Here is a 25,681-nt window from a genome sequence, read left to right as displayed (position 1 = left end):
GGTATATTTGGAAAAAGGTCTTTTGTATACTCAGAATGAAAAATAACCAAAATACCCCTGAACTTGTATTTTAACAGTTATACCACTGTCACTTATATTTTGGCATTGTGAGCAGGGTAAAGATGTAAAATTTCAGTTTATGTTTACCACGTTGAACCTCTTCCCTGATAGTAAAGTTTCTGCATTAGTATCTGCGGAGAACATAATGCCTTTCTGCTGCATTTGGTTTTGAACAGAAGCCACTTTTCAAGTTTGCAGAAACATTACCAGTGAAGAAACTTCCAGTACTCCAGCTGGGAATTACATCATGGTTGCCAATGAATGAAAAGAGTCCATTTTTTTCATTTCTAGCAACCTAAATACAAGAATCCAGAGCCATCGTCACACAGATTAACGATCTAGAAAGAACCATTCTGAATATTCTCCACAATTTTTCGCAATTAAAAATCATCGACCATGAGCAGAGCTTGGAACTATATGGACCAGCTTAATTGAACCAACGATAATAATTCATGCTTTCCTCATAAATCTGATGCTGTAAATCAAACACGTTTCCTTTTCCTTTAGATCCAATGGCAGAAATTACAGTTTTTCCTACTTAATATATTTTTCCTTCAATACAATTTGCAAGACCAGGGCAGTCGTAAACCTCGAAAGTGCAGAGCTCGAAGAATTTTCTTGTTCCTTCTTTTTTTAATACTTCGGTGAGACTTAAACCCAAAACTTCACACTCCAAAGCAGTCCATGTAGCCATTGAACCTAGGCTCAATCACATTCCATCTTTTCTTAAAGGCTGATACATTCAGATGTACAACAATTTTAAATTCAAACAAACAAATTGGTTGACAATTTACAGAGGAAATGGATTCAGACTTGCTTAATGCAACCTGAGATCTTATAGATGACAATAGTTCCAAAACAATTTCTTAGGTTTCAGAGTCATCATTTCTTCCGTTTTCTTCCATATTTGTGAAACTTTTCATACTATCATAACTGGAGAAATTGAGACCGAGACTGGATGGTAAGAGGTTTCCTGAATATCTGACTCATTCAGCACAGGCTCGATGTTATTGGTTTTTGTCAAGAAGCTTTTGCAGCTTCCCATTTGCAAGAGCTTCCAAGGTATCTATAGAAAAGATAGAAGGAAGAGTGAAACACAATGTTACAACTAATAGAAAAAGAATCAACAATGTCATGAGTAAGGATATGAATTCAAGGAATACGGAATACTGAAACGAACCATCCGAACCCCCAACATGCTTTCCATGCACAAAAACTTGAGGCACTGTGCGTCGACCAACAAGATCAAGAAGAACATTCTGTATTTCTGATCCATCATCTACATCCAAGTACCAATCACTCTATGAGCAACAGTGGTTATAAAGAAACTAAGTTTTGCAGTTTATGAAACATTTCGTCATCAACTTGGGATGTACTTAAAAGAAAATGCAAAAATAATCATTACCAAAATGCGAGTTTTACAAGGACATTTAAAACAGTAACTGCTGATCGAAACACATAGCACTGACCACAGGCTTTCCTAATTGAACTTCACTACATATGAAGTCTTGAATATTTATTGCTTAATTCACTACATTAACCTTTCAGTACTCAAATCTCATAGCTGTTTTGGCTTTTTTTCGTCTTTTTTCTTAAAAGATTCTGGGGCAAAGTTTTGGCATCTTTCTGGAAATAAGTCAAGCCAGACCTTACTTCCTGGGATATTTGGTAAACAACTCCCGACTTGGGTGTGAGATTTTCTCCAATAATAGTCACAAATAATTCATTAAGAAGTGACAGAGAAAGGTACATGATGTGAAAAATTATAATTCCATGAGAGGGATATTGTCCATGTAGTTGAGCATCTGAAGTTCCAATAAGATTTTTGCTTATTTATGTCCCTTTTTTTTTTTTTGTGGGGAGGGGGAGTTGGGGGAACTGATGAGCTTTATTGAGAAAAAAGCTAAACAATTAGAGTATTCCTGATACAATAAGAAACTGCAGAAAAGCTCCAAGTCAGCCACAGAATTGGCTGATCTCAGCACATTGGACTAAAAATAAGAAAACAGAAAGAAAATGTCTTTGATGTCATGGAAGGCAGTCCAGTGTCAACAAGAAGGCTCGAGAAAGGTGAAGGAGCACCAGCTTATCAACACGCTGGAGTCAAATTCAATAATGAGGGGGGCAAAAAGATGATCCTAGAAGATGATGAGGCCCTGGAGGAGAGCCATGAGCTCGACCGAGGTGAATTCAGAGACTCCCATAGGCCCAGAGTAAGAGATCAAAGTGATGCCCTTGGGAAGTTTTGAAGACGCAACCAAATCCAACAGGACCGGGATTGCCAAAAGCACTACCATCGAAGTTGAGGTTCAGAATACCAAGAGGCGGGGATGGGGTTCCCATTCCTGCATAGTGGGGCCACAGTAGGAACCAGACGTCTGAGCAATGGCCCGCTAATTGTTGCAGAGAGGGAACCACCAAGACAATTGTATTCCTAGTGCGAATGGATCCAGGTGGAGATCTAACTAGTGATGTTACTGGAGTCGTCGTCAGAACAGGAGAATTTACAGTTAAAACGCCTATTGTTTCTTTTATTCCAGAGTCACCAAGGGATATACACAAGGCAGGTTGAGAGAAGAGTCTTACCTATCCCGGGGATGGGGAAGCCCAACAATAGGTAGCAGATGGTATGAAGGTCATGGGGGAGGCATACCTGGAGGCCAATCATGTTGAAAAGACTGGTCAATACTTTCCATGCAATGGGGCAGTGGAGAAGGACGTGGGTGACACTCTCATCAGCGGCACTGCACAGGAAGCATATAATGGAGGGGTCCAAATTGCCTCTTCTTCGGAGGTTGTCCATGGTTAGGATTTTGTTGTGATGGACACTCCAAATAAAAAATTTAACCTTGGGGGGAGCAGAAAGGTGCCAAGCGATAGCAGTGAAATGTGACTCATGAGTGCTCGTCCATCCCGAGATGTGATGATACATAGAGGAGACAGGAAAGATGCCACTATCAATGGACTAGCAGACCAATCTATCCTTAGTGTTGCGTCTAATTTTGATGTGGCTAAGATCATCAAGGAGATTATAGATCTCATGGGCTTCTGACTCATTCAAGGCACAACGAGGATGGAGGTTCCAAAAATCATCAGTCACAAGAGTCAGCCACAGAGATAGAGAAGTGGCGGCTGAGGCTAAATAATGCAGGGTAGGAGTCCCTGAGCGACATGATGCTAATCCACTAGTCCTTCCAGAATACAATGCGTTGGCCATTACCAACAAAATGACTAACAATATACTTGAAGGTGGGAAGGAGGTATAGGCAGCGCCAAAGAGGACCTGTGTCACAACCCTCCAGATGTCCACTAGGTCGAAGAACTTCTCAGATGGCAGTGAGGAGGGTGGTATTCATGTCCTGAATGAGCCCAATCCCCAAACAACCCAGGTTCTTCAGCTTGCATTTCCAGCTCATGAGATGGTATTTGAAACCATCAGCTGCCTGCGCCATAGGAAGCGCCTTTTGTTGCCCTCGAGGCATTGGCAAACAGAGGCTTGGCAGGAAAGGAAACATAAGAAGTGGTTCGAGAGGCCAGCAATGCAAGAGTTTAGAAGAACAAGCCGACAAACTTTAGAGAGAAGTTGAGCCCACCAGGTAGCCAAAGGGTGTCCAATCCTCTCGATCATAGGGGACCAACGTCCTTCAGGCGAGAAGGGGGGGGGGGGGGGGGGCAGTGGATCCCCTTGACGAATACTGTGAGTGCCTCTAAAGTATCCACAAACAGTGCCATTAAGGAGGATGGAATATGAGGCCGTTGAGTGGTCCAAAACTGTCAATGCTCCCCGAATCCCATATGTTCGAGAACATCATCTAGGAGTTGAATTGGCTCAGTCAAAGGCATTCTCAAGGTCAAGCTTAATGATGATCTTGGCCTTACCAGATCTCTTGTAGTGATCAATGATTTCATGTATCCCATTGCTAAGTCGAGGATGTTGTGCCCTTTGATGCAAGCACTTTGACCAAGGTAGATGATCATGGGAACAGTGGCCTTGAGACAGTGGGTGAGGAGCCTGACGATGATGTTGTAGGGGTTCGAGATGAGGCTGATGGGTCTAAAGTCTCTTGGGTGCTCAACAAAAGCTTTCTTGGGGATGAATGTAACAAATGAAGCACATAAAGGCAGTAGGTTATTCCCTTTTGGAAGAAACTACGGACCATGCTGAGTATGTCGCTTTTGATGGTAGGCCAACTCGAAACTGGTGCATGATCGGAAGGCAAGCCCAAAGCAATAGCCTCATTGTCTCAAAAGGAGAGAGGAAGCTGAAGGAGAGGCAATTCAAGGAGAAATTTTGGATAATTTTATGTGTAAGATTGATAGATTGGTAGGGCACTCCTCTGTGTAAAGACCAGCAAAAAAAATTAATAATAATAATGATAGTGTTAATAATGGAAGTTCTATCCGAAGTTACCTCATTGTTAATACATATGGAAGTAATTGGGTTAGTCCTCCGTCTGGCTCAAGGGATGGCATGGAAGAATTCTATTGCCCTCATCTAGCCATTTGAACCGGGCCAGTCGTTTCCATTGGGTGTGTTCAAGGTTGGCGATGGAATGGAACTAGCTGAGGAGAGATGAGCGGTGAGACAATTATGCAGAGGAGAGGTCTCTCAGCTCTTCAATTCCATCAAGGGAGGCAATCTGGTATAAGAGGGAGGTCTTCTCAATAGTATTAGTAGCATGGTGGAAGGCACCCCAAACTTTTAGGTCACCTTTAAGACTCTTGAGCTTTTGAGGGAACTTCAATCTGGCAACACCACAGACGTTGATGCAATGCCATCAATCAGAGATAAGCTTGTCAAGTTCTCCATACGAGAGCAAAGAAATCTCAAAGAGAAAAGGTCTGGCACCCCTTCTTCTGGCTTTGGTGTTAAGCAGAATTTGCCTATGGTTAGAGCAGACTTAGTTGAGACTGTGCCAACAACACACTCATAGAGCCTCAACCAATTCTCGGTGGCAAGGAATTAATCAAGCTTAGAGAGAATAGGACGGGATCGCCCATTGGACCAAGTGAAGGTTTTACCAGATGTGTTAATTTCATCCAACTCACAGCTACCGATGTAATCAACGAAGCCTCTCATTGATGAAGAGATATGGTCAGCACGAGGAGATTTCTCAAAGCAATACCCATGATTTCAACTAGTTCCAACATTTGCCACTAGGTATCCACATTATATTTGTGTTTCTCAAACTCGAGTTCAGCAACAAGTTGGCATGAACGATCATCAAGTGCTTGGCTTAAAAGAGGTAATGGCATGGTAGAGGGTCTCAGTGGTGATGCAGAGGGATGTTTTGCCAGTGGAGTGGGTGTTACTTGAGGCGTTGTTAACTGAGTGACCCATCATGTGTTCCTCAGTTGGCGTGGGAGAAGTTGGTTGGTTGGGCACTGGGGGCTTGATGGAATGGATAAATGAATTTCAAAGGTTAGCGGTCTGATTGGTATAAAAAGTAAAAGAGCCATTATGGCCTGACAAATTATCGAGACGAGAGCTTAGCAGGTCAACTGGTTCTCAAGCTTTCAATTCTAGGTGCATGGCATGTGGTGGCTACTCAGGGGTGGGGGAATCTGATGGGCAGGTTCAGTTGTCAGCTTGGGCAGGGGAGCAAGTGGGTTGTGAGTAAGTGGGGTTATCGGGATGGTGATTGACCTGGTCAACGGGTTTTGGTGCTTTAACTTATGTTTCTTGGGGGGCTGCTCGGGGGTGGGGGAGTCTGGTCGGCAGCTCTTGTTATTAATGTGAGAAGGGGAACGGGTGAGCTGTGAGCGGGTGGGGGAATGGCCATTGGCCGGAGCAAAAATTGTTGAAGGCAACCTTGATCTAGAAGAAAAGATCGCCCACAATGAGTTTGATCATCTGGTGACCTAACCAAGGATTATTTGGGAGGATTAGCTCCCTTGCGTAATCAAGTCTCGTCGTTTGGGAAGTAGCATCATCATGTTTGATTAGCTTGCCGAAGGATCTAGCAATTGTGGTGATTATTGGGCCATGCCAGAGTTCAGCTGACAAACTCCACATGGGAGTCAAGGTGTCTGGATTCCATTTTCTGATGCTCCGTATGATGGAGATAGGACTGGGCTTGAGAGCTGCGGCCGCCAGCATATCAGCTGTGAAGGGAAAGCAAAGAAGTCTTTAATGATGTCCCAAATAAGAAGCTTTGGGGGGATCATGAATCAATAGTTCGTCAGAGAACCATTTGGCAATGGAGGCCCCTTCATCCAACAAGCTTGTGGCAATGATAATCAGAGAGTTTACAAGACGTTTATGACCATCAGTTAGGGAGTGGAATGGTAGAGAAATAGTGAAATCGCTAGTCGGCGGTTCATCAAAGGCTGGGATTTTGTTGGGGAATGGTGTGGTTTTGGTGATGATGGTGGCAAGTGTCGGGAAGGCAGGTGCAGTTTGGGGGGGAGTGGGATGAGAAGTTCTAGAGGGAGCTTTTGAAGGTACTCCATCCAAAGCTAGAAGTTGTGGATTCAGATATGTATATTCTTACCATGATAGTGTCTAATCAACATTGGGTGATTTTACACTCCCAAGCATTTCGGTACCTGAAGACAGAGGTAAAAGACGAAGTTTCTGCTCCAAAGCTCCCTTGCCATGCATCTGGAGTGGTGGTCCCAGGTCGCAAGCTCGAATTGTTTGATGAAGGAGATGCGTGCAACGTCAGGGAGAGACAAAAGATCTCTAATCTGCAGACCTAGGTTGCCAAGCCAGAACACTCCACCACTTTTTTGAAGATGAATGTGACGTTGGCATGATGGAAGGAGAGAAGATTATGGTGACTTTCCGGATAACCTTTCTGTTGTTGTCTCCAAGTTGCTTTTCTTCTGATGATTTGCCAGTCCTTCTCCAATGTAGCTTTTGCTTGTTTGTCAACAGAAAAAGCCAGGGTGCAGCCTCTATTTGCTTCCCATGTCTAGTCCTCGCCAGGGGCCTCATCAATTTCTATTCCTTTACTGTGGCCATTGTCATATCTCCCTCGATTCCTTCTTCTGGATCTTCCCCTCGTCTTTCTTCTTCCTTTGTCAGTCGCTTGCCTATTCTTCCTTCCGGTTTCCTTTCTTCCATTTGTCCGGCTGCTCTGTCGCACTCACTCGCTCGTTCGCCCGCTCATTTTCTTTTTCCTTATACAATTATCTGTGTCCTTCTCTAATTCTTTGTCTAATAATAAGTTAGCATTAGTTGTTTGTCTTTATCAATTTTGAAGAAATTAAACATCATAATCAACAAGAGAAGAATGGAGACGGATATAAATTACCTCTAAGGTCAAGTTCTACAACATAAGGTTCCTCAGATAGTCTTTTGAACACATTTTTTGCCCGAAGGGAGTACCTAGCCACAACAAAATAAACCATTAGCTTAATATTTGACATCTTCACACCATAGGATTAAAATTTGACTTATAACAGGAAAGATAGCTCCAATATTAACTTAAAATTATATATTTTCTCTTCTGAAAAAACCAAGACACTGACCATTCATAAAAGAGATAACCTTCACCGCCATAGAAATTTTAAGCACATCAATAATAATTTTTAGCAAACTGTGTAAGATGGGATTATACACATGTAACACCACATTTCCATATTGTGCTGATCCATGGCACTAATAATACAAAAGGTGTAAATCATGTACCTTTTTTTTCTTATATATTTTTTTTGAAATGCTTTTCTTATATATTTTAAGAATTGATCTTGGTGGGATTTTTTAGTTCAAGGAAATGAGCTATGGCTTTGATATGAACCTGGCCCCACTAGGTTCATATCCAACTTCTTGAAAACCGCATGTAAAACATTACTTGAGCTTCAGAAAACTGATGATCCAAATCTCTGAAAGAATAAATGGGGAAGTGGCTTCAGGATAAAGTCTAAATTGGAGTTAGATAAGCCTCGGATGAAATATGCTCAGTCAATGAGGCATAAGATGGCTATCAAAATATGGTGCCCCCATGCACAACCTCCAATTGTCCAATAGCTAACGGTATCAGCAGCCTAGGAGTTGAAGATGTACCAAAGGTAGTTTATGATCTCATCCAGATGTTTAGATCTGAAAGTTTTTCAGTTTCAGCTGTGTCAAAAGTAAAGTAGAATGGGTTATTTCATGTACTTGAGGTCATATATTGCAAGTACTTTATGTGAGTGAAACTTAAGGTAAAATAGTAATTATATACTCACACCCAGTTGAGTTAATAAAATAGAGCTTGCGAGGTTTAGCCTTAAGATATTGGGGGTTTGCCCTCTTTGAAAAAATAAATTCTCTTCTCTATCTTTTTCTCCCTTCTCCTTTCTTTTTTCTTCTTTCCCCTCTTCTCAATCATATATCTTTTTCTTCCAAAATCTGATTAATTCTATCTCTTAAATCAATCTCATAGTATCAGAGCAGGCCTCTTAGGGAACAATTTCAGATCTATTACAAGTTGGATTTCAAATTAGAATTCGAAGACACCAGGTGATAAGAGCAGCTAACATCAAGTGAGTTTAAACCAGAAACTCACTCTTTTATTTTCTTGAATTTCTTTAAACCCATGGAGGGTCTTGAGTAAATCAAACATGGAAGTTTGATTGTAAGAAGAGCTCTACAACTCTTGTTTTGCATTCGGGTCTCGTGGAGAGAAACACAAACAATATTGGAGTTATTGGAATTCAAGAGAATGAAGGTTGTTTATGAGTTGCATGGTTTCTTTGGTCTCGGTTTGATATCTCAATTCCGTTTCTTCGAGAATTTGGAACAATTTGAATGAAATGAAGCTGCTTCTCTTCCAATTGTGTTAATCCATTATACATGGAATCACATTCCTAGGTCAGCCAATTCTATGGCTGATAGGCCAGCTAAAGTTGGAACCTCCCAGCAATTTTGGGACAGTCCCCCACCCCCCTCCCCCCTTGTAATCTTGCTCTTTTGAGCCTTTTAATATAACTTAGCACTATTTCAAAAAACATTGTGTTCATCCATGGAGTATTCTAACTGCAGAAAGAGTTGTAGAGTTGGACTGTGTGCAAAGGAAACTCTGTACGAATAGAGTCATTGCATTGGAATTGGTAAAGATGTGCATGAAATCTGGAATTTAAATACCTTGTGATCAAGTTGGTATACATACATATACACACACATATATATACAGTTGGTATACATACATATACACACACATATATATACATGTATATATATGTATATATATATTTGTCTCCTCAATGTATTTGAATTGAAGTGCTACTTATAATTGGATAGATTGGTTTAGGGTGTGAGATATTCATTGACAGAACATTATCAGAGGTAAGGTCATGGCCGGAGCTGGTGATGTCATTAATCTGATTAATAGATAAATAATTCTTCTAGAAAAGACTAGTTCGGTAAGATTACTATTGTTAAGTTGATGGTAATAACTACGTTTTTGGGCAAAAGCTGCAGAAATTTATATAGGAGCCGGAAGCATGAATAAATTTATGAGGAACCTCCAGCTATAAAGTTCTTAGAGTGGAGATCAGGGAACTTGAAAGTTATGTCTTGGCTTCTAGGTCGTATGAAGCCACATGTTAGTAATCAAGTAATTTTTTATGATACAGCCCATGAGATATGGTATTCCTTGAAGAAGAGATGTTCACAAGAAAAAATCACTCCAGAATTTATGAGTTCTACATCAAATTCTATACAATAGAACGAGGAGACAAACACTTCATGCAAGTTGTTGGTGAACTGAAAAGAGTGGTAACATATTAATAGGTTTCACCATCTTGAGCTAGATAGGGAGGTTATTGAAAGACAAAGGGCGGACATCAAAAGTGACCAGGTTATTAGATGCTATAGGTTCTACTTATGAGGCAATCCAAGCACAAATCTTAGCAAGAACTGACAAGCCCATGTTTGAAAACACAATGGCTAGTCTTATGCAAGCTGAACCTGCAGTACACAGTAGGGGAAGGTAGAATAAGAGCAAAATTTGATTGAGTTCCATGTAAGCACTGTGGTAAAACTGATCATCTCTCCAAAAAAGTGTTAGGAAACCAGAGCCGAGAGTTGTCGTAACGTGCGCCGAGGGCCTGAGAGGTTTCGAATGCGTTAACGTGCGTTGATAGCCTGAGACGACAACGATGATCTGTCGCAACGAGAGGAGAGACAACGACAACAAAAGACGACGAAATGCCACAACGAGGCTCTTGAACCAGCAAACCGGCGAGCCGACAAGCCACAGCGACAACGGCCGGCAAGTCGTCGCAATGAGTCGACGATCACTCTTGCTGCTCGTCGAATACCCGAGATCTTTCGGGGAGACGAAGAGTTAGGTTGAACCGCAACTCCCGATCAGAAACTCCTTCCAATCGGGACCTTCACCGCCAGCCAGGGGAAATGGTTCATGGGGACCTTTGCTTCCCCCCACCGGATGATAGAAACCGGCAATTTTACTCGGCTCTGCAGAATGAGCGCCACTAGTTTGATAAAGAAACATGGAGTCGTATCTCTGAGTTTGCTCGGAGAATGGGGGTGGTTTACAATGAGAGCCTCTCAGGTGACAAGACCGCATTAGAAGTTTGTAGAAAAGTCAAGAAATGATTATTCTCACTTGGAATGGTCGTGTGATTGAATCTCCTAGAATGCGTGCTACTGTTCGGAATCTTCTTCCCAGAAGTCACCCTTCTATTGTAATCCTCCGAGAATTCAAATGTCAGAATCCCTCCAATTCCATTATGCATGACCTCTGGGGCTGTAATAATTTGGAGTGGCTTGCTATCAATGTTATTGGTTCTTCTGGAGGCCTCTTCCTTCTTTGGAACTCCTCTATTGTTGAAGTTTTAGATCACATGATTGGATCCTTCTCTATTGGTATCAAGTTGCGTGACAGATGTACTGGTTTCACTTGGGAGCTTGCTGGCATTTATGGGCCTACCAGATATCGGAATCGGCGCTCCTTTTGGGATGAGCTTTCTGACCTTCTACCTCTCTGGTCCATTCCTAGGCTCCTTGCCGGGGATTTTAATGCAACCCGCTTTTGCAATGAGAAGTCTCCCCCTACCTCCCAGAGTACCACAACCATGAGGCAATTTGTTGACTTTATTAGCAGTTTTGAATTCGAAGAAATCAATCTCTCGGGCAAGGCGTTTACTTGGGCCAATGGTCAGAGACCTCCCATCCTATTCAAGCTTGATCGTTTCCTGGCTATTGATGATTGGCTCAAACTCTACGGCAATACTTGTTGATCAATCTTGAGCCGTATTGGCTCTGATCACTGGCCTATTTAGATTGATACCAAACTTTATAAATGGGGACCTGCCCCTTTCAGGTTTGATAATTCTTAGCTCTTGGACAAGCATTTTGCTGGCAACGTCGTCTCTTGGTGGGAAACCTTTGGGGACCCTAACTATGATGGCTGGTCTCTCCCGCACAAGTCAAAGCGTCTCAAAGTGAAACTCAAAGCATGGTCCTCGGAGCGTCGCCTTTCTGCCTCCTCTCAAAAATCCTCTCTCCAATCTTAGATTGCTGCCCTTGATACGGTTGAGGAGCAAAGATGTCTTACTCATGCTGAGTTTACTAACCGCATCTCTGTGATGGACTCCATAGCATCCAGAGTAACAAGCAAACACAAGAGTTAATTTTATGTAATTTCCCTTTCAAGTATTAGGATGGCTTAATTGTAATTTCTCATAACTTATGCCCTTGGTTAATCCTTTTATTAAGGAGGACGGGCAGGAATGAAACTCAAGCATTGAATTCGAAAATAGAGTAGAGGTCGGATTCTCCCTTTATGAGGTCCAAGGTCGAGTCTCCTTCTAGGCTCAATCCATCATCCACCATTGCACAGTCGAAGCATAGAAAAATCATCTCTTCGTCAATAGCCAATCTGGAGGAAAGAGGAGAAAGAAGGGTGACGAGATCCATGGCAAGGGCAGATCCTAATAACGTGGTATCAAACAGGACCACCCTTGGTGATTCCTCTTCCCCGGAAGACTTGCGTCAAATCGTAGTGGAGTTGCCAACCATAGACATCGCACTAACTCTGCAATTTCCGCCATCAATGACACTCTGCAACACCTACTCCGACGAGTGAAGGAGGGCTTTGCAAGGGGACCTACGCCGCCGGGTAGTTCTACACTTCCGGCAGAGCCACGACCTCCCCACCCGGCCCCACCCCCACCACATATGCGCCAACAGCCTTCCCCAGCCATGGGACCCCACGCACCAAGCCACAATACAGTGCCCAAGTATGCCAAGCTCAACTTTCCTACCTATGATGGGTCTATGGATCCTTTGATCTGGTTATACTGTTGTGACCATGTTATGGTCCTGGGTTAAGTACCTATGCCTTCCGCTCCTAACAGGCCGGTCTTTTGGGATGTATTGGCTAGGTGCTTAACATTTGGTATCAGAGCGGGCTCCGACGTCGCGAGTTCAATTCCCGGGGTGCGCAAAAGCTGGATTAAAATTACTGGTAGGTCGCAGAGGCTGGATTAAAATTACTGGTAGGTCGCGTCTAGGTACTATCGTGGTTGGGCCAGTGTCGTTGCACCGCCGTGGTCGTCGGCTCGCGAAGGTGGGGTGTGATGTTATGGTCCTGGGTTAGGTACCTATGCCTTCCGCTCCTAACAGGCCGGTCTTTTGGGATGTATTGGCTAGGTGCTTAACAATCTCTGCATAAACGACCTTGAAAGGAGTTGTGCCGAGTGCGGTGTGGTACGATGTGTTATAACAAAACTCTGCCCAAGCGAGCCACTTGACCCAACTTTTAGGCAAATTCCCGACAAAACAACGGAGGTACATCTCAATTGTACGGTTGACTACCTCTGTTTATCCATCTGTCTGCGGGTGGTAGGCTGAGGAGAATGCCAACTTTGTCCCTTGCAGTCTGAAGAGTTCTTTCCAGAAAGTACTAGTGAAGACAACATCTCTGTCACTGGTAATGGACGTTGGCACGCCATGTAGTCTGACAATGTGATCCATGAAAAGCTGGGCGACATGAGTCGTTGTATATGGATGAGCCAGGGCTAAGAAATGTCCATATTTGGAGAAGCGGTCGACCACCACAAAAATAACTGATTTGCCTAAGGATGGGAGAAGTCCATCAATAAAGTCCATGGATATATCTGCCCATAACTGGGAAGGTAACTGAAGAGGTTGGAGCAACCCGGCGGGGCTTAAGGACTCCACTTTGTTCCATTGACAAATTTGGCAAGCTGTCACATAGTCCGCCACACTACGTTTCATGCCCTGCCAATAAAAATCACGACTGATACGAAAATACGTTTTCTATCGGCCCTCATGTGTGTTGTCATGAAAGGTAGATAATATGGTGGGAATGAGTGGCGAGGTCGGATGGAGATAAATCCGATTCCTGAACAATATGAGTCGATCCTGAATGGTCCAGTTGCTATCCAGTGTGTTATGCTCAATATTATGATATAACTCAAGGAGCTCGGGGTGCTGCTGAGTTTCATCCTGAATAGAGTCCAGCAAAAGAAATCTTGGCTGACTGATTGCGTGTAGCTGAGGCTCAGACAGGTCTCTGCGGGACAAGGCATCTGCACCCACGTTGAGGTGGCTAGGTTTATACTCAACAGTAAAATCAAATCCCATCAATTTGCTTAACCAATGTTGCCAAGGTGAAGTGGTGAGACGTTGCTCGAGTAAGTACTTCAAACTCCAATGATCAGTCCGTATGATAAAGGCACGCCCCCAGAGATAGGGCCTCCAGTGCTGAATAGCTTTGGCTAACCCGATCAGTTCCCTTTCATAGGCAGCTAATTTGTGGTGGTGTTGGCCGAGTTGCCTGCTAAATAAGCTATGGGGTGGCCTTGCTGCTGTAATACCGCGCCAATACCCCCTCCAGACGCATCACATTCAATAACAAACAAGTCATCAAAGTTGGGAAGCTGGAGGACTGGTGCTGATGATAATGCTGTCTTCAAATTCTCAAAGGAGGATGTTGCTATCTCTGACCAACTAAATGCATTGCGTTTAAGGAGATTGTTGAGTGCAGCTGCAATCTGTCCATAGTTACGAATAAATTTCCTGTAGTAACCTGCTAGATCCAAGAACCCCCTTAATGCTGTGACAGATGTGGGTGTAGGCCAGTCGACCACGGCCTGAATTTTGCTAGGGTCTGCCTTCGTGCCAAATGCTGATATAACGTGGCCAAATATGCTACCTCTGAAGTTCCCATAGAGTATTTGGATTGGTTGAGAACCAAATGATGTGAGCGTAGTAGAGTGAACACCTGGCCCAGATGCTGAAGGTGCTCGTCCCAGTGCTTACTATAAACTAGGATATCATCGAAAAAGACAAGAACAAACTTCCTTAAGAGAGAACGAAATACCTCATTCATGAGGGCCTGGAAGGTGGAAGGTGCGTTGGAGAGACCAAATGGCATGACTAAGAACTCGAAATGCCCATGATATGTGCGGAACGCTGTTTTCTCCACGTCCGAAGAGTGAACTCGAATCTGGTGATATCCTGATTTCAAATCCAGCTTGGTAAATAAGTTGGCCCCATGCAATTCATCTAGCAGTTCATCTACCACTGGAATTGGAAATTTATCTTTGATGGTATGAGCATTGAGCTCTCTGTAGTCAACACAAAACCTCCATGATTTATCCTGTTTCTTGACAAGTAACACGGGGGAGGAGAAGGGAGACCTGCTGGGCTGAATAATCCCTTGGGCGAGCATAGTCTGGCATTGGCACTCAATTTCATCCTTCTGTAAGTGTGGGTAGTGGTAAGGGCGAACCACCATCGGCTCAGTACCCAATTTCAATTGGATATGGTGGTCACAATGTCGGATAGGCGGAAGTGCAGTAGGGGCCTGAAATAAGTCACCAAATTCTGTAAGTGAAGTATTTAACTTACAGTGATCTGCATCCTGGACCTGAATTGCCTGAAGATTACATGGCGTGGGAGTGTGTGCCATGAAGTGTAATAGGATGTTGGGCGGCCGTAAAAGTCATAGTGAGTGCCTTGAAATCCCATAAGATGGGCCCCAACGTCTGGAGCCTTTTAATGCCCAATACCAAGTCAAACCCAGCCAGGGGGATGACCAGAAATTCTGCTACAAATGAGTGCCCTTCAATACAAAAATCTGTAGAGTGAGAAATGCCTACACTTGCAATTTTTTCCCCATTGGCCACAGATACGGAGATGCCGGTGTTATTTTTAATCACCAACCCAAGTTGTTGTGGGCTGGCTGACTAATGAAATTGTGAGTGCTGCCTGAATCCACTAAGGCCAGTAACTGTAGATGTTGCAATCCGGCACGGAGTTGCATAGTGTTGGAGATGTGCATGCCAGTCATAGCATGGAGGGAAATGGCGGGTTCATCCTGTTCGGTTTCAGCTCTGTCTTCCAATTGTGGATCTTCCTCTGTGTCATCCAAGACCTCCAACCAGAATAAACGTTTGCATTTGTGACCCTGGACATATTACTCATCACAATTATAACAAAACCCCTTGGCTCGTCTCTGTTCCATCTCGTGTCTAGACAGGCAACGGAAATATTGCGCTGGTGGCATGGAGGTAGAAATGTCAGCACGTGGTGCTGAATTTTGCCTAGGGCGTGGAGGTGTTGAATATGATGATGGGGCATTGGTGGGCGCCCTATTTGGCCAAGAGGGACTTCTGACAAGAGACTCCTTGAGGACACACTGTTTGGTATCTATAGTCCTTGCAAGATTCATAGCATGGGCCAGGTCTTGAGGGTCATGCAATTCTACTTCCAGGCACAAGGCCTCCATTAACCCGGCAGTAAATAGATTAACATATTGCGAAGGAGGCACAAACCGACTGGCGCGGGCCAAGCGTTCCTGAAATTGTTTCTGATACAATTCAATAGTTCTAGTCTGTTTCAAATTCACCAGATCCCTCAAAGGGTTGCTACGGGCAGGAGGGCCAAATCTCAACATGCAATACTCTTTAAATAAATTCCAATCATGGACATAATGCTCCGAATGAAATTGGTGGTACCATAGGAGCGCTTCATCAAGCATATGGAAGGCAGCTAAATGGACCCGATCATCAGCATGTTTTCTTTGATTGTAAAAGAACTGGTATGTTATGGTCCTGGGTTAAGTACCTATGTCTTCCACTCCTAACAGGCCGGACATTTGGGATGTATTAGCTAGGTGCTTACTATTTGGTATTAGAGCGGGCTCCCACGTGGCAAGTTCGAGTCCCGGGGCACGCAAAGGCTAGATTAAAATTACTGGTAGGTCGCAGAGGCTGGATTAAAATTATTGGTAGGTCGCGTCTTGGTATTATCGAGGTTGGGCCAGTGTCCTTGCGCCGTCGTGGCCGTCAGCTCGCGAAGGTGGGGTGTGATGTTATGGTCCTAGGTTAAGTACCTATACCTTCCGCTCCTAACAGGCCGGTCTTTTGGGATGTATTGGCTAGGTGCTTAACAAAGATCTCCCTCGGCTCTTATTATGTGAACCTGGTTCTTCTAAGGTGGCAGCTCTTGACCAGGCATTGGCAGACCGTGATGCCATGCTCAGCCAGGTACGCGCTCATTTACAGGAAGCTCAACTTACAATGAAAGCAAATTATGATAAACGGCATCGCGACTTGGTCTTTTCTCCGGGAGATTATGTGTGACTTCGTCTCCAACATTACCGCCAACTCTCCCTTACGGCCTCCAAACGTCACAAATTGTCCCCCAAGTTTTATGGCCTCTTCCAAGTCCTGGAACGCATTGGCACAGTAGCCTACCGTTTGCAGCTTCCACTGGATGCAAAGCTTCATGATGTTTTCCACGTCTCTCAGTTGAAGGCCTTCACCGGCGACTCTCCGTTGCTCCACACCCCTTTGCCACCACTTCAGGAGGGACGTGTGTTATCTACTCCAGCTCAGGTGTTGCAGGCTCGCCGAGTTTATGGCGACTGGGAGATTTTAGTGCAGTGGGCCGACACTGACCCACTTGACACTACATGGGAGCCTTTGACGTCTTTTAAGGCTCTCTACCCCACTTTCAAGCTTGAGGACAAGCTCTTTCTCCAGGAGGGGGGTGATGTTATGGACTCCATAGCATCTACAGTAACAAGTAGACGCAGGAGTTAATTTTATGTAATTTCCCTTTCATGTATTAGGATGGCTTAATTGTAATTTCTCATAACTTATGCCCTTGGTTTGGGGTTGAATGTTTTGCGTCCCTAATCCTTTTATTAAGGAGGACGGGCAGGAATGGAACTCAAGCATTGAATTCGAAAATAGAGTAAAGGTCGGATTCTCCCTTTCTGAGGTCCAAGGTCAAGTCTCCTTCTAGGCTTAATCCATCCCCCACCATTGCACGCTCGAAGCATAGAAAAATCATCTCTTCGTCAATAGCCAATCTGGAGGAAAGAGGAGAAAGAAGGGTGACGAAATCCATGGCAAGGGCAAATCCTAACAATCTCTCTTCAATGCAATTTTCAATCTATTCTTCACTTTGAAAGGGTTCAATGGAAGCAAAAGGCCCGTTTCAAGTGGTTGGCCAAGGGTGACGCTAACACAAAGTTCTTTCATGCTCTCGCCTCGGCCCGTAAGAGGACTAACCGGGTCACCTCCTTATCTATTGATAACGAGGTTACCTTGGATAGGACCTCCATTACTGATGCCTTTTCTCAATTTCTTTGCAGATCTATACAAGGAGAAGCAAGACCACTAGCCCAAACTTTCCAGCCTTCGCTTCACCACGATTTTCCCCATAATGGTGAGTTTCATTGAGCTTCCTTTCTCTGACTTGGAGGTTGAGGTTGTGGTCTTGAGTCTCCCTCGGGATTGGGCCCCGGGGCCTGATGGATTCAACGGGGAATTCTATAAGGCTTGCTGGCCTGCCTTGAGATCGGATATCATTTCCATGGTCCGAAGCTTCTTTGATTGTGGAACCACTTTTAAGAGTGTGGGTGCCTCATTTCCCTTCTGGAAAATTGGGGTTTGATCGCACATATAACGGGCCCCTATAGGAATCCGGTTATGGCCACCTGGGATCCTCCCCCTTACGATTGCTTCAAACTCAATTTTGATGGCAGTGCTTTAGGATGTCCTGGGCCGGCTGGAGCTGCTGGTGTTTTCAAAGACAACGGTGGAGACCCTATTCCATCCTATGCTGGGCCGGTGGGTATTGCTAATTCAAATACTGCTGAAGTGAATGCTCTTCTATTCGGCCTCCAAATCTTTAAAGAGAGGCTTCATGGCAAGCTGCTTATCGAAGGAGACTCAAAGACTGTCATCAGCTGGTGTTCAAAAGATAGCTCCCCCTTGGCGCCATTGGCCAATTATTGATTGTATTGCTGACATTGTGTCATTCATTCATTGTAATTGGAACCTCGTTCCTAGATCAGCTAATTCTTTGGCTGATAAATTGGCAAAATCCGGATCCTCCCAGCAATCTCTCATTGTTTGGGAAAGCTTCCCCTCTTGTAATTTGCTTGTTTGAGCTCTCTTAATAAAATTTAGCATCATTTCAAAAAAAATAAAAAAATGAGTGTGGGACGCTCAAGATTACTGGCCGATTAGTCTCGTTTCAAGTCCTTACAAGATCATCGCTTGCATCCTGGCCCGTCGTCTCAAGGTTATTCCTCCTACCATCATCCATCGGGGTCAGAGTGCCTTTATCAAAAGTCGTGACATTCTCGAATCTGCTATGGCCACACATGAGATTGTGGATCATTTTGCCAAGTTAGCTCAGCCACGGTTTGTTCTCAAGTTGGACCTTGAGAAATCTTTCGACCGGGTTGGTTGGTCCCTCTTAGACAACATTATGCAGCGTATGGGGTTTGGTCACAAATGGAGGTTTTGGACCTGCAGTTGTATCTCTTTGGCCTCATACTCCTTGCTTCTCAATGGCATGGTTTGTGGCTTCTTACAGGGCACTTGAGGCATCCATCAAGGAGACCCCCTCTCCCCGCTCCTCTTCAACATCATTGCTGAATATCTATCCTCTATGTTCTACTCTGCTCGCAGCATTGGTTGGCTAGAGGCCATCTCATATCAGAGTTATTTTGACATCCCCCTGCTCCAGTTTGTGGATGACGCCATATGCTTCGCATTGGCACTCTTGATCAAGTCCATAACATTAAGGCTCTTCTCGGCCTTTTTGAGATCACTTCTAGTCAGAAAGTTAACTGGGGAAAGTCGTCAATTATGGGATATCATATTGATCACCCCCCCCCCCCCCCCCCCCCCCCCTTTAGATCATGGCAGAAACTTTGGGATGTCTGGTTGTGATTGCTCCCACATTCTATTCGGGCCTCCCTCTTGCTGACAACAGATCCCAGATGGAGCTATGGGCCCCGGTGATCGAACGGCTTGAGTATCGCCTCTCCACGTGGAAGGGTAGGATGCTCTCCAAAGAGGGTAGATTGATCCTCTTAAACTCTTGCCTTGCGGGTATACCTAACTACTTCCTCTCCTTCCTGGCTTGCCCCGCCTCTATTAGTCGGCGCATTGACATGATCAAGAGACGTTTTCTGTGGCGTGGCACTCGAAATGAATTTCATTATCACCTAGTCAATTGGGATGAAGTGTGTAAGCCAAAGTCTTTGGGTGAGCTCGGGATCAGACGCACCAAGGAAATGGGGCATGCTCTATTGCTCAAGTGGTTCTGGAAGCTCAACTCTTCCTTGAGGGCTACGTGGAAGCCAATGGTTGCCTTCAAGCTTCGACGTCTTGGAGATAGATAGATCACTGACGACAAATGTCGTCATCTCTCCCCCATCTGGAAGGCCATGCTTCATCTGTTTTTCACTTTCCGCATTGCCATTCGGTTCTTTGTTGGGGATGGCTCTAGTCTGCGTTTCAGGATGGATTGGTGGTCGGGCGATGGCTCTCTTGCCTCGTCTTATCCACCTTTGCTTCAGCTCACCACCAGTCGCTACTTATCTGTCTCTAACGCTTGGGGGAATGGCTAATGGAACCTTTACCTTAGACGCGCCCTTACTGATGAGGAAGCCATTTTTGTTTGTTTGATTGATAGTAATGGCAGTGTTATTGCTGCCCTTAAACGGCAGACCGGATAATCTGGCACCCTGATAACAACAGGCGATTCTCGATCTCCTCGGCCTACTGCCATCTTATAGGATGGTCTCGGCCACCTGCCCCCCACCTGGTTGCATTTGTTTGATGCCTATTGGCCCCACCCAAGGTGAAGTTTTTTCTCTGGAGTGCCTGCCGCAATAAGATCCTCACTGCAGACAACCTTATCAGGCACGGCAACACCACTCCCGATCCTTTCTACCCCTTCTGCGGGATGGAGGTTGAAACTGTGAGTCATCTTCTTCTCCACTGTGGCTTCGCCTGGAAGGTGTGGACTTCCATGATTGACAATATGGGTCTCAACTTCTGTATCCCACTTGACCTGAGCACCATGTGTCGTTTCTCTTCTGGGACCGGCCTTCCCAGCTTGGGCAAGCTTCTATTGGCTACCTGCATTGCTTTCATCCCTGGTGCCTTTGGAAGGAGAGGAACTCCAGACGGTTTGACTGTACTTTCCGCTCTACTGTTGAGGTCTCCTACACCGCCACTGGGCTCACCTCTACATGGATCTGCTCCCGGAAAGAATTTGTCTGCCTCTCTTGTTTCCCAGTCCGCATTAACTGGAAGATGTCTATCCCCTTTATTCCCGTCGAATTGTTGTTTGGGAGCCTCCCCCCACAGAACATTATAAGCTAAATTTTGATGGTAGTGCCTTCAGGAACCCGGGTTTGGCTGGCTTTGGTAGGGTGATTTTTTATCCAGGCAGCACTACCATACTCTATTACTCTGGCCCTCTCGGAATTGTTGACTCGACCACTACTGAGCTCTCTAGTCTCCTTTACGGCTTGCGTGTCTTTCAGGACCGCTTCAATGTTCCCCTTATTGTGGAGGGAGATTTCAAGGTCGTCATCGAATGGTGCTCCACCTCATCCTTCTCCCCATGGTGTCAATGGCAGATTTTTTTTATATTTTAGACATTGTTTTCACCATTTCTTGCACTTGGTCTCATGTACTTAGATCAGCCAATTCGATTGTTGATTTGAGTGCTAAGCTCCCCCCCCCCCCCCCCTCTTCAATCTCTTGTTGTTAAGGGAGGCCTCCCTTGATGTATCTTCCTTTTCTTTGAAATAAAATTATTATCATTTCAAAAAAAAAAAAAATTAGGAAACCGGCTTGGGCTAATCAAGCAGTGCAAGGGGGGTCATAATAATTCTGATTTGGTGACAACGAATAAGGATGAGTTACATAAGTTTATTCAGAATTATTTCACAACTCTTCTTCATTATTCATGATGTCTACCTCTCAACTTCAGCCTCTAATGTCACTAAATTAGGCCACTCAGGTATGTCAACTTTATTACATTCTTCTTCACCATCTTGGGTAATTGATTTTGGAGGTTCAGCTCATATGTTTGATACCATTCTCTGCTATTAGATTTTGGCATGGAGGTAAATTTACCTGAGATAATGAATTGTAATAATCAAGTATTAATATTTATAGCTAATAATCTAGTTCTTCATGAAAGGACTAAACATATTGAGGTAGATTATCATCTTATTCAAAACCCAGAGTTGAATGGAAGGATTAATACTTCTCATGTTAGAATTGAACATCAATGGGCAGATATATTCACCAAGGTTTTACATGGAACTCGAATTGACAATTTGTGTAGCAAGCTGGGATTGTTTTATGTTTACTTCCTAGTTTGAGGGGGAGTGTCAAAAAGTAAAGTTCAATGGGTTATTTCATGTATTCGAGGTCATATATTATAATTACTTTATGTGATTGAGACTTAAGGGTATATTTGTAATTATGTACTCATTCCCACTTGAGTTAATAAATAGAGCTATTGGGGGTTTGCCCTCTTTGAAACAATAACTCTCTCTTCTCTCTCGTTTTCTCCCTTCCCCTTCTTTCATTATTTCTTCTTTTCCCTCTTCTCAATCTTATTTTCTCTTTCTTCCCAAATCTTATTAATTCCATCTCTTAAATCAATCTCAATTTACAAATAGGTGAAATAGACCGATGGATAGGACCTCATGCTTAACCTTGTTTCCAAATTTGACAAGGCTGCTGCCTGTTTGAAGGACTTTCAGCTGATTTGCCTCATTACTAGCATCTATGAAATCTCAGCAGAAGCGCTTTTGAACCACTTAAAAAATTCAAGAAGCACACTTATTTTCCTCACTTTTGAGAAATAGCATAACCAAGAAAAGCACACGTAACTGATTGGGTTGGATCCCTGATACCTGTCGCTCTACTACAAGTTGGCGTATGTTTTTAGGGGATGCCCTGATTTCTTGGAAATGTAAGAAACAAGACTGTGTCCAAGTCCTCTACTGAAGCCGAGTATCGTGCCATATCTACAACGTGTTCTGAAATTATATGGCTACACGGTCTTCTTGCTGAGCTTCAGTTTCCTCAAACTACTTCTACACCTCTTCATGCGGATAACACGAGTGCTATTCAAATTGCTACCAACCCTGTTTTCCATGAGCGCACCAAGCACATTGAGGTTGATTGTCATTCTATCCGCGATACCTTGAAGCATCAGGTAATATCTCTTCCGTACATCTCTTCGAATCTCCAAGTGGTTGATGCCTTCACTAAAGCAATGTCTCAACCCCGACATAATTTTCTGGTTGGCAAATTGTTGCTGCTTGACTTCCCAGCATCAATTTGAGGGGGGATGTTACCATACTTTGGAATTTATATAAGTTAGGATTTATATTAACATTTGTTGTATAGATACTTACATGTATATAAGTTAATTAGAAAGGGATTAGTTGGGCTGGGTTGTATGGTATTTAGCCCATGGGCTGTCTTGTACTTGACCTAACTCTTTAAATAGAAAAGAATGAGAGGGAAGCAGCACTCCCCTTTTTCCAGCCTCTCTCGTGTCTTGCTGTTCCGTCAGCCTTCTTTGGTGGTGTTGCTGTTCACGGAAACCTCAGAGCTTGGAGCTCTTGTTCTTGGCTGTTCCATTAGCCTTCTTTGGTGGTCATTGCTGCTCTCTCCAGCAACTCTGTTTGGCTGTTCTCAACAGCCTCTATTCGGCTAGAAAACATTGACATGTACCTATCAGCAAGATGGTGACAATTTTTTTTATTTTTTTTTTGAAACTGATGAGCTTTGTTGAGCAAAAAGCACAAAACAATTAGGGGAGCACCCCTGTAACAATAGGAGATGCAGGGAAGCTCCGTTACCAAGAGAGTCAGCCACAGAGAGGGGTTCACCAGCAAGATGGTGTCAAATTGAATATCACTGTGTTGAAAAAGACAACCGGGGGTGGGGGGGTGGGGTTGGGCGGGCAATTGAAGGGTTCACTTGGTCTTTCTAGACACGATCTCCCCCAAGATGGGTTTTGGTGGTAGATAAAGCAGAGTGAATAGGAGTGTCTCTTAAGCCTACTTCTCCAACTAAGAACAACTCAATTTAAACTTCTTCAATAGCAAACTTGGTCTTCACTGAGGCGATCTGTTCCTCCTCTTCCTTAAAAACGAAACCCAAATAAATATAGATTTGTGTTCTCAGCCTGCTTTGCCATACTTACCAATGTCAATGCAAAGCTTCATCAGAAGCTCATGTGGCATTTGTGAAGGAGTTCCACTTTGCCATCTCCTGAAGAATGACAGTGGTAGATGCTCTCTAGGGCAGTCAACTTTATGGCACCAACACAGATCTCATCACTTAAAAAGACAAGACTACTTTCATAGACTACTTTCAGATCCCCATTAACAAACACATTCTGCTAAGATCAAACATATCAACTAAAATCAATTAACCTCTTTAGATGGACTGAAAAGTACTATTTCCAAATAAATTTTCATCTTGAAATCCATTTTCTGACCTCCACTCATGTTGAGACATACCATAAAACAACAGATTGATGCTTGGTTGTTTAAATTTATTTCTCTCCAAATAAAACCATATTTCTGTTCGTTTTGAATCTTCCCTTATTCTTATCCTTGTTGCCCTGAAATGTCTCTCTCTCTCTTTTTTAATAAGTCATTAGTAAATGATGTACATTAACATTTCAAAAAAAAAATAATGTACATTAAAATAAAGTTAAAATTGTAACTAATTGCAGCCGTTCAGTAGTTCTCTTGTACCTTCTCCAATTGAAATCCCACTTTTGAACTGTACTAAGATTAAAATGTTCTGGTATCATCAACTATAGCATCTTCGCCAATAAACTGCTACTTAGTGTAATCTTCATCATGTTAGGTACTTAAAACTTAAAATTCACTACATAATATATTGAGGTAGCAGATAAATTCCATACCAAAAGTCACACCGATACATTTACGAAAGTAGCACACTAGGAAAATGCGTTCAGAAGAGCAAAAGGATAAAATCAGTTAAAAAAACGGAAGAGAAGCCTCTCCTTTCCTCTTCCAGCCCCTACTACAAAGAAGGCACCGCCGCGTACCTCCTCATGTTGATGGTGGAGAGGGCGGAGGTCCATCCCCTGCCTGTCGAGAGAAAGTGGCTGAAGGGCAGAGGGAAGGTGGGGTTTACCGCCCTCCCTGGTTTTTCTCTAGGCGAGGGACGAACCTCCATGTGCAGATCTCCACATGGCGGGATAAGGGCGGTGCCTCTCCCGCCGGTCTACAGAAAGGGGGAAAGGGGGCGGAGCGCCTCTCTTCCCGGCCTCTTAGTGACAGAGAAGCTGCGAAGAGAAGCTGTTTCTCGGGGAGGCCAATGTCAGCATCAATTCTGCACACCAAGATCCCACCAAAGCCTTTTGAATTGAAAAGTGTACGACACCTAGTGCTTAAAACCAACAATAATTCGAAAACAGAAACCCCAATTAAACAGACTCACGGGCAGTAAGATTTGGAGAAGATTGCTATCTTATTGGCATATATCACGTTTTCAACAAAGGCCGAGGTTGACTTGAAGGCTCCTGCAGTTCGAGAGGAAATAGCAACCAAAATGGAGAAAGAGAGAAGAAGACGTTGAGGTAGATTCTTTCTGTCCATGCTTCCTACTTTGGTGCTCCAGATGGTTTTGTTCACGAAAAAAGATTTCCCTAAAACGAGGTGAACAAACAAAAGTTATTGATAGGAATGCTCAGGAAACGTCAGCGAAAGAGCGGTTGTGTTCCGTTTTTCCGTCCGTAGCCACAAAATAGCCGCTAAAATAAGCACTGAGCCGATGCGAGCCGAGCTGTGGCAGAAATTCTTAATAGATAACTTTTTATAAGTATATCACTTTATTAAAAATAATATTTTTATAAAAATATTAACTTTAAAAAAAAAATACACAATTCAGAATCAACCTGTTAATTAATTGAGTCAAACCTAATAAAGCTTAGGCAAATTCAGTTCGTTTTGTTGACAAGTTTGGCTCAGGGAGTTAATTCAAGTGAAAATTGAGCCTTCACAAATCATATGGTAAGAGTCTAAAAGGAGTAAAAGTATATAAATCAAATGGAATAAATTATTATATTTTATTTTTTATGTATATTTTTTATTATGTCTACTATTTATTAAATATTTAAATAAGTTGGATATATACATGAAATATAAAAATTTATGTTAGAATTTATAAATTTATAAAAATAATAAAATATGAAGTCATGTGCATAAAAAACTACTACAATGTTACACTAATGTATAACACATAAGAAATATTATAAAATCCATAAATAACACAAATAACCCAAATATTCAAAATGAAACTATAAGTC

General features: G+C 43.4%; 1 protein-coding gene across 2 annotated transcripts; it reads right to left on the bottom strand.

Moving 5' to 3' along the window:
- Positions 1 to 535: 535 nt before the first annotated feature.
- On the bottom strand, positions 536 to 25,051 carry LOC137938963 (monothiol glutaredoxin-S6-like). Of its 2 annotated transcripts, XM_068784096.1 has the most exons (5): positions 24,814 to 24,896; positions 24,419 to 24,705; positions 7,320 to 7,393; positions 1,241 to 1,339; positions 536 to 1,126 (listed from the first exon to the last, which is right to left on the bottom strand). In XM_068784096.1, the coding sequence occupies exons 2-5, from the start codon at positions 24,547 to 24,549 to the stop codon at positions 1,068 to 1,070; spliced, it is 363 nt and encodes a 120-aa protein (XP_068640197.1). In that variant the 5' UTR covers positions 24,550 to 24,705; positions 24,814 to 24,896; the 3' UTR covers positions 536 to 1,067. The 2 variants fall into 2 exon arrangements, with proteins under 2 accessions (XP_068640197.1, XP_068640196.1); XM_068784095.1 differs by lacking the exon at positions 24,419 to 24,705 and having other exon boundaries at positions 537 to 1,126; positions 24,814 to 25,051.
- Between the last annotated feature and the right edge of the window lie 630 nt (positions 25,052 to 25,681).

This window comes from Aristolochia californica, unplaced genomic scaffold (genome assembly GCF_029961685.1).
Source record: "Aristolochia californica isolate CCGP_79_NKW_82.1479 unplaced genomic scaffold, dmAriCali1.0.hap1 SCAF_8, whole genome shotgun sequence".
Lineage (NCBI taxonomy): Eukaryota > Viridiplantae > Streptophyta > Magnoliopsida > Piperales > Aristolochiaceae > Aristolochia > Aristolochia californica.
Note: the sequence above shows the minus strand (reverse complement) of the source record. Positions and strands in the feature narration are given on the sequence as shown.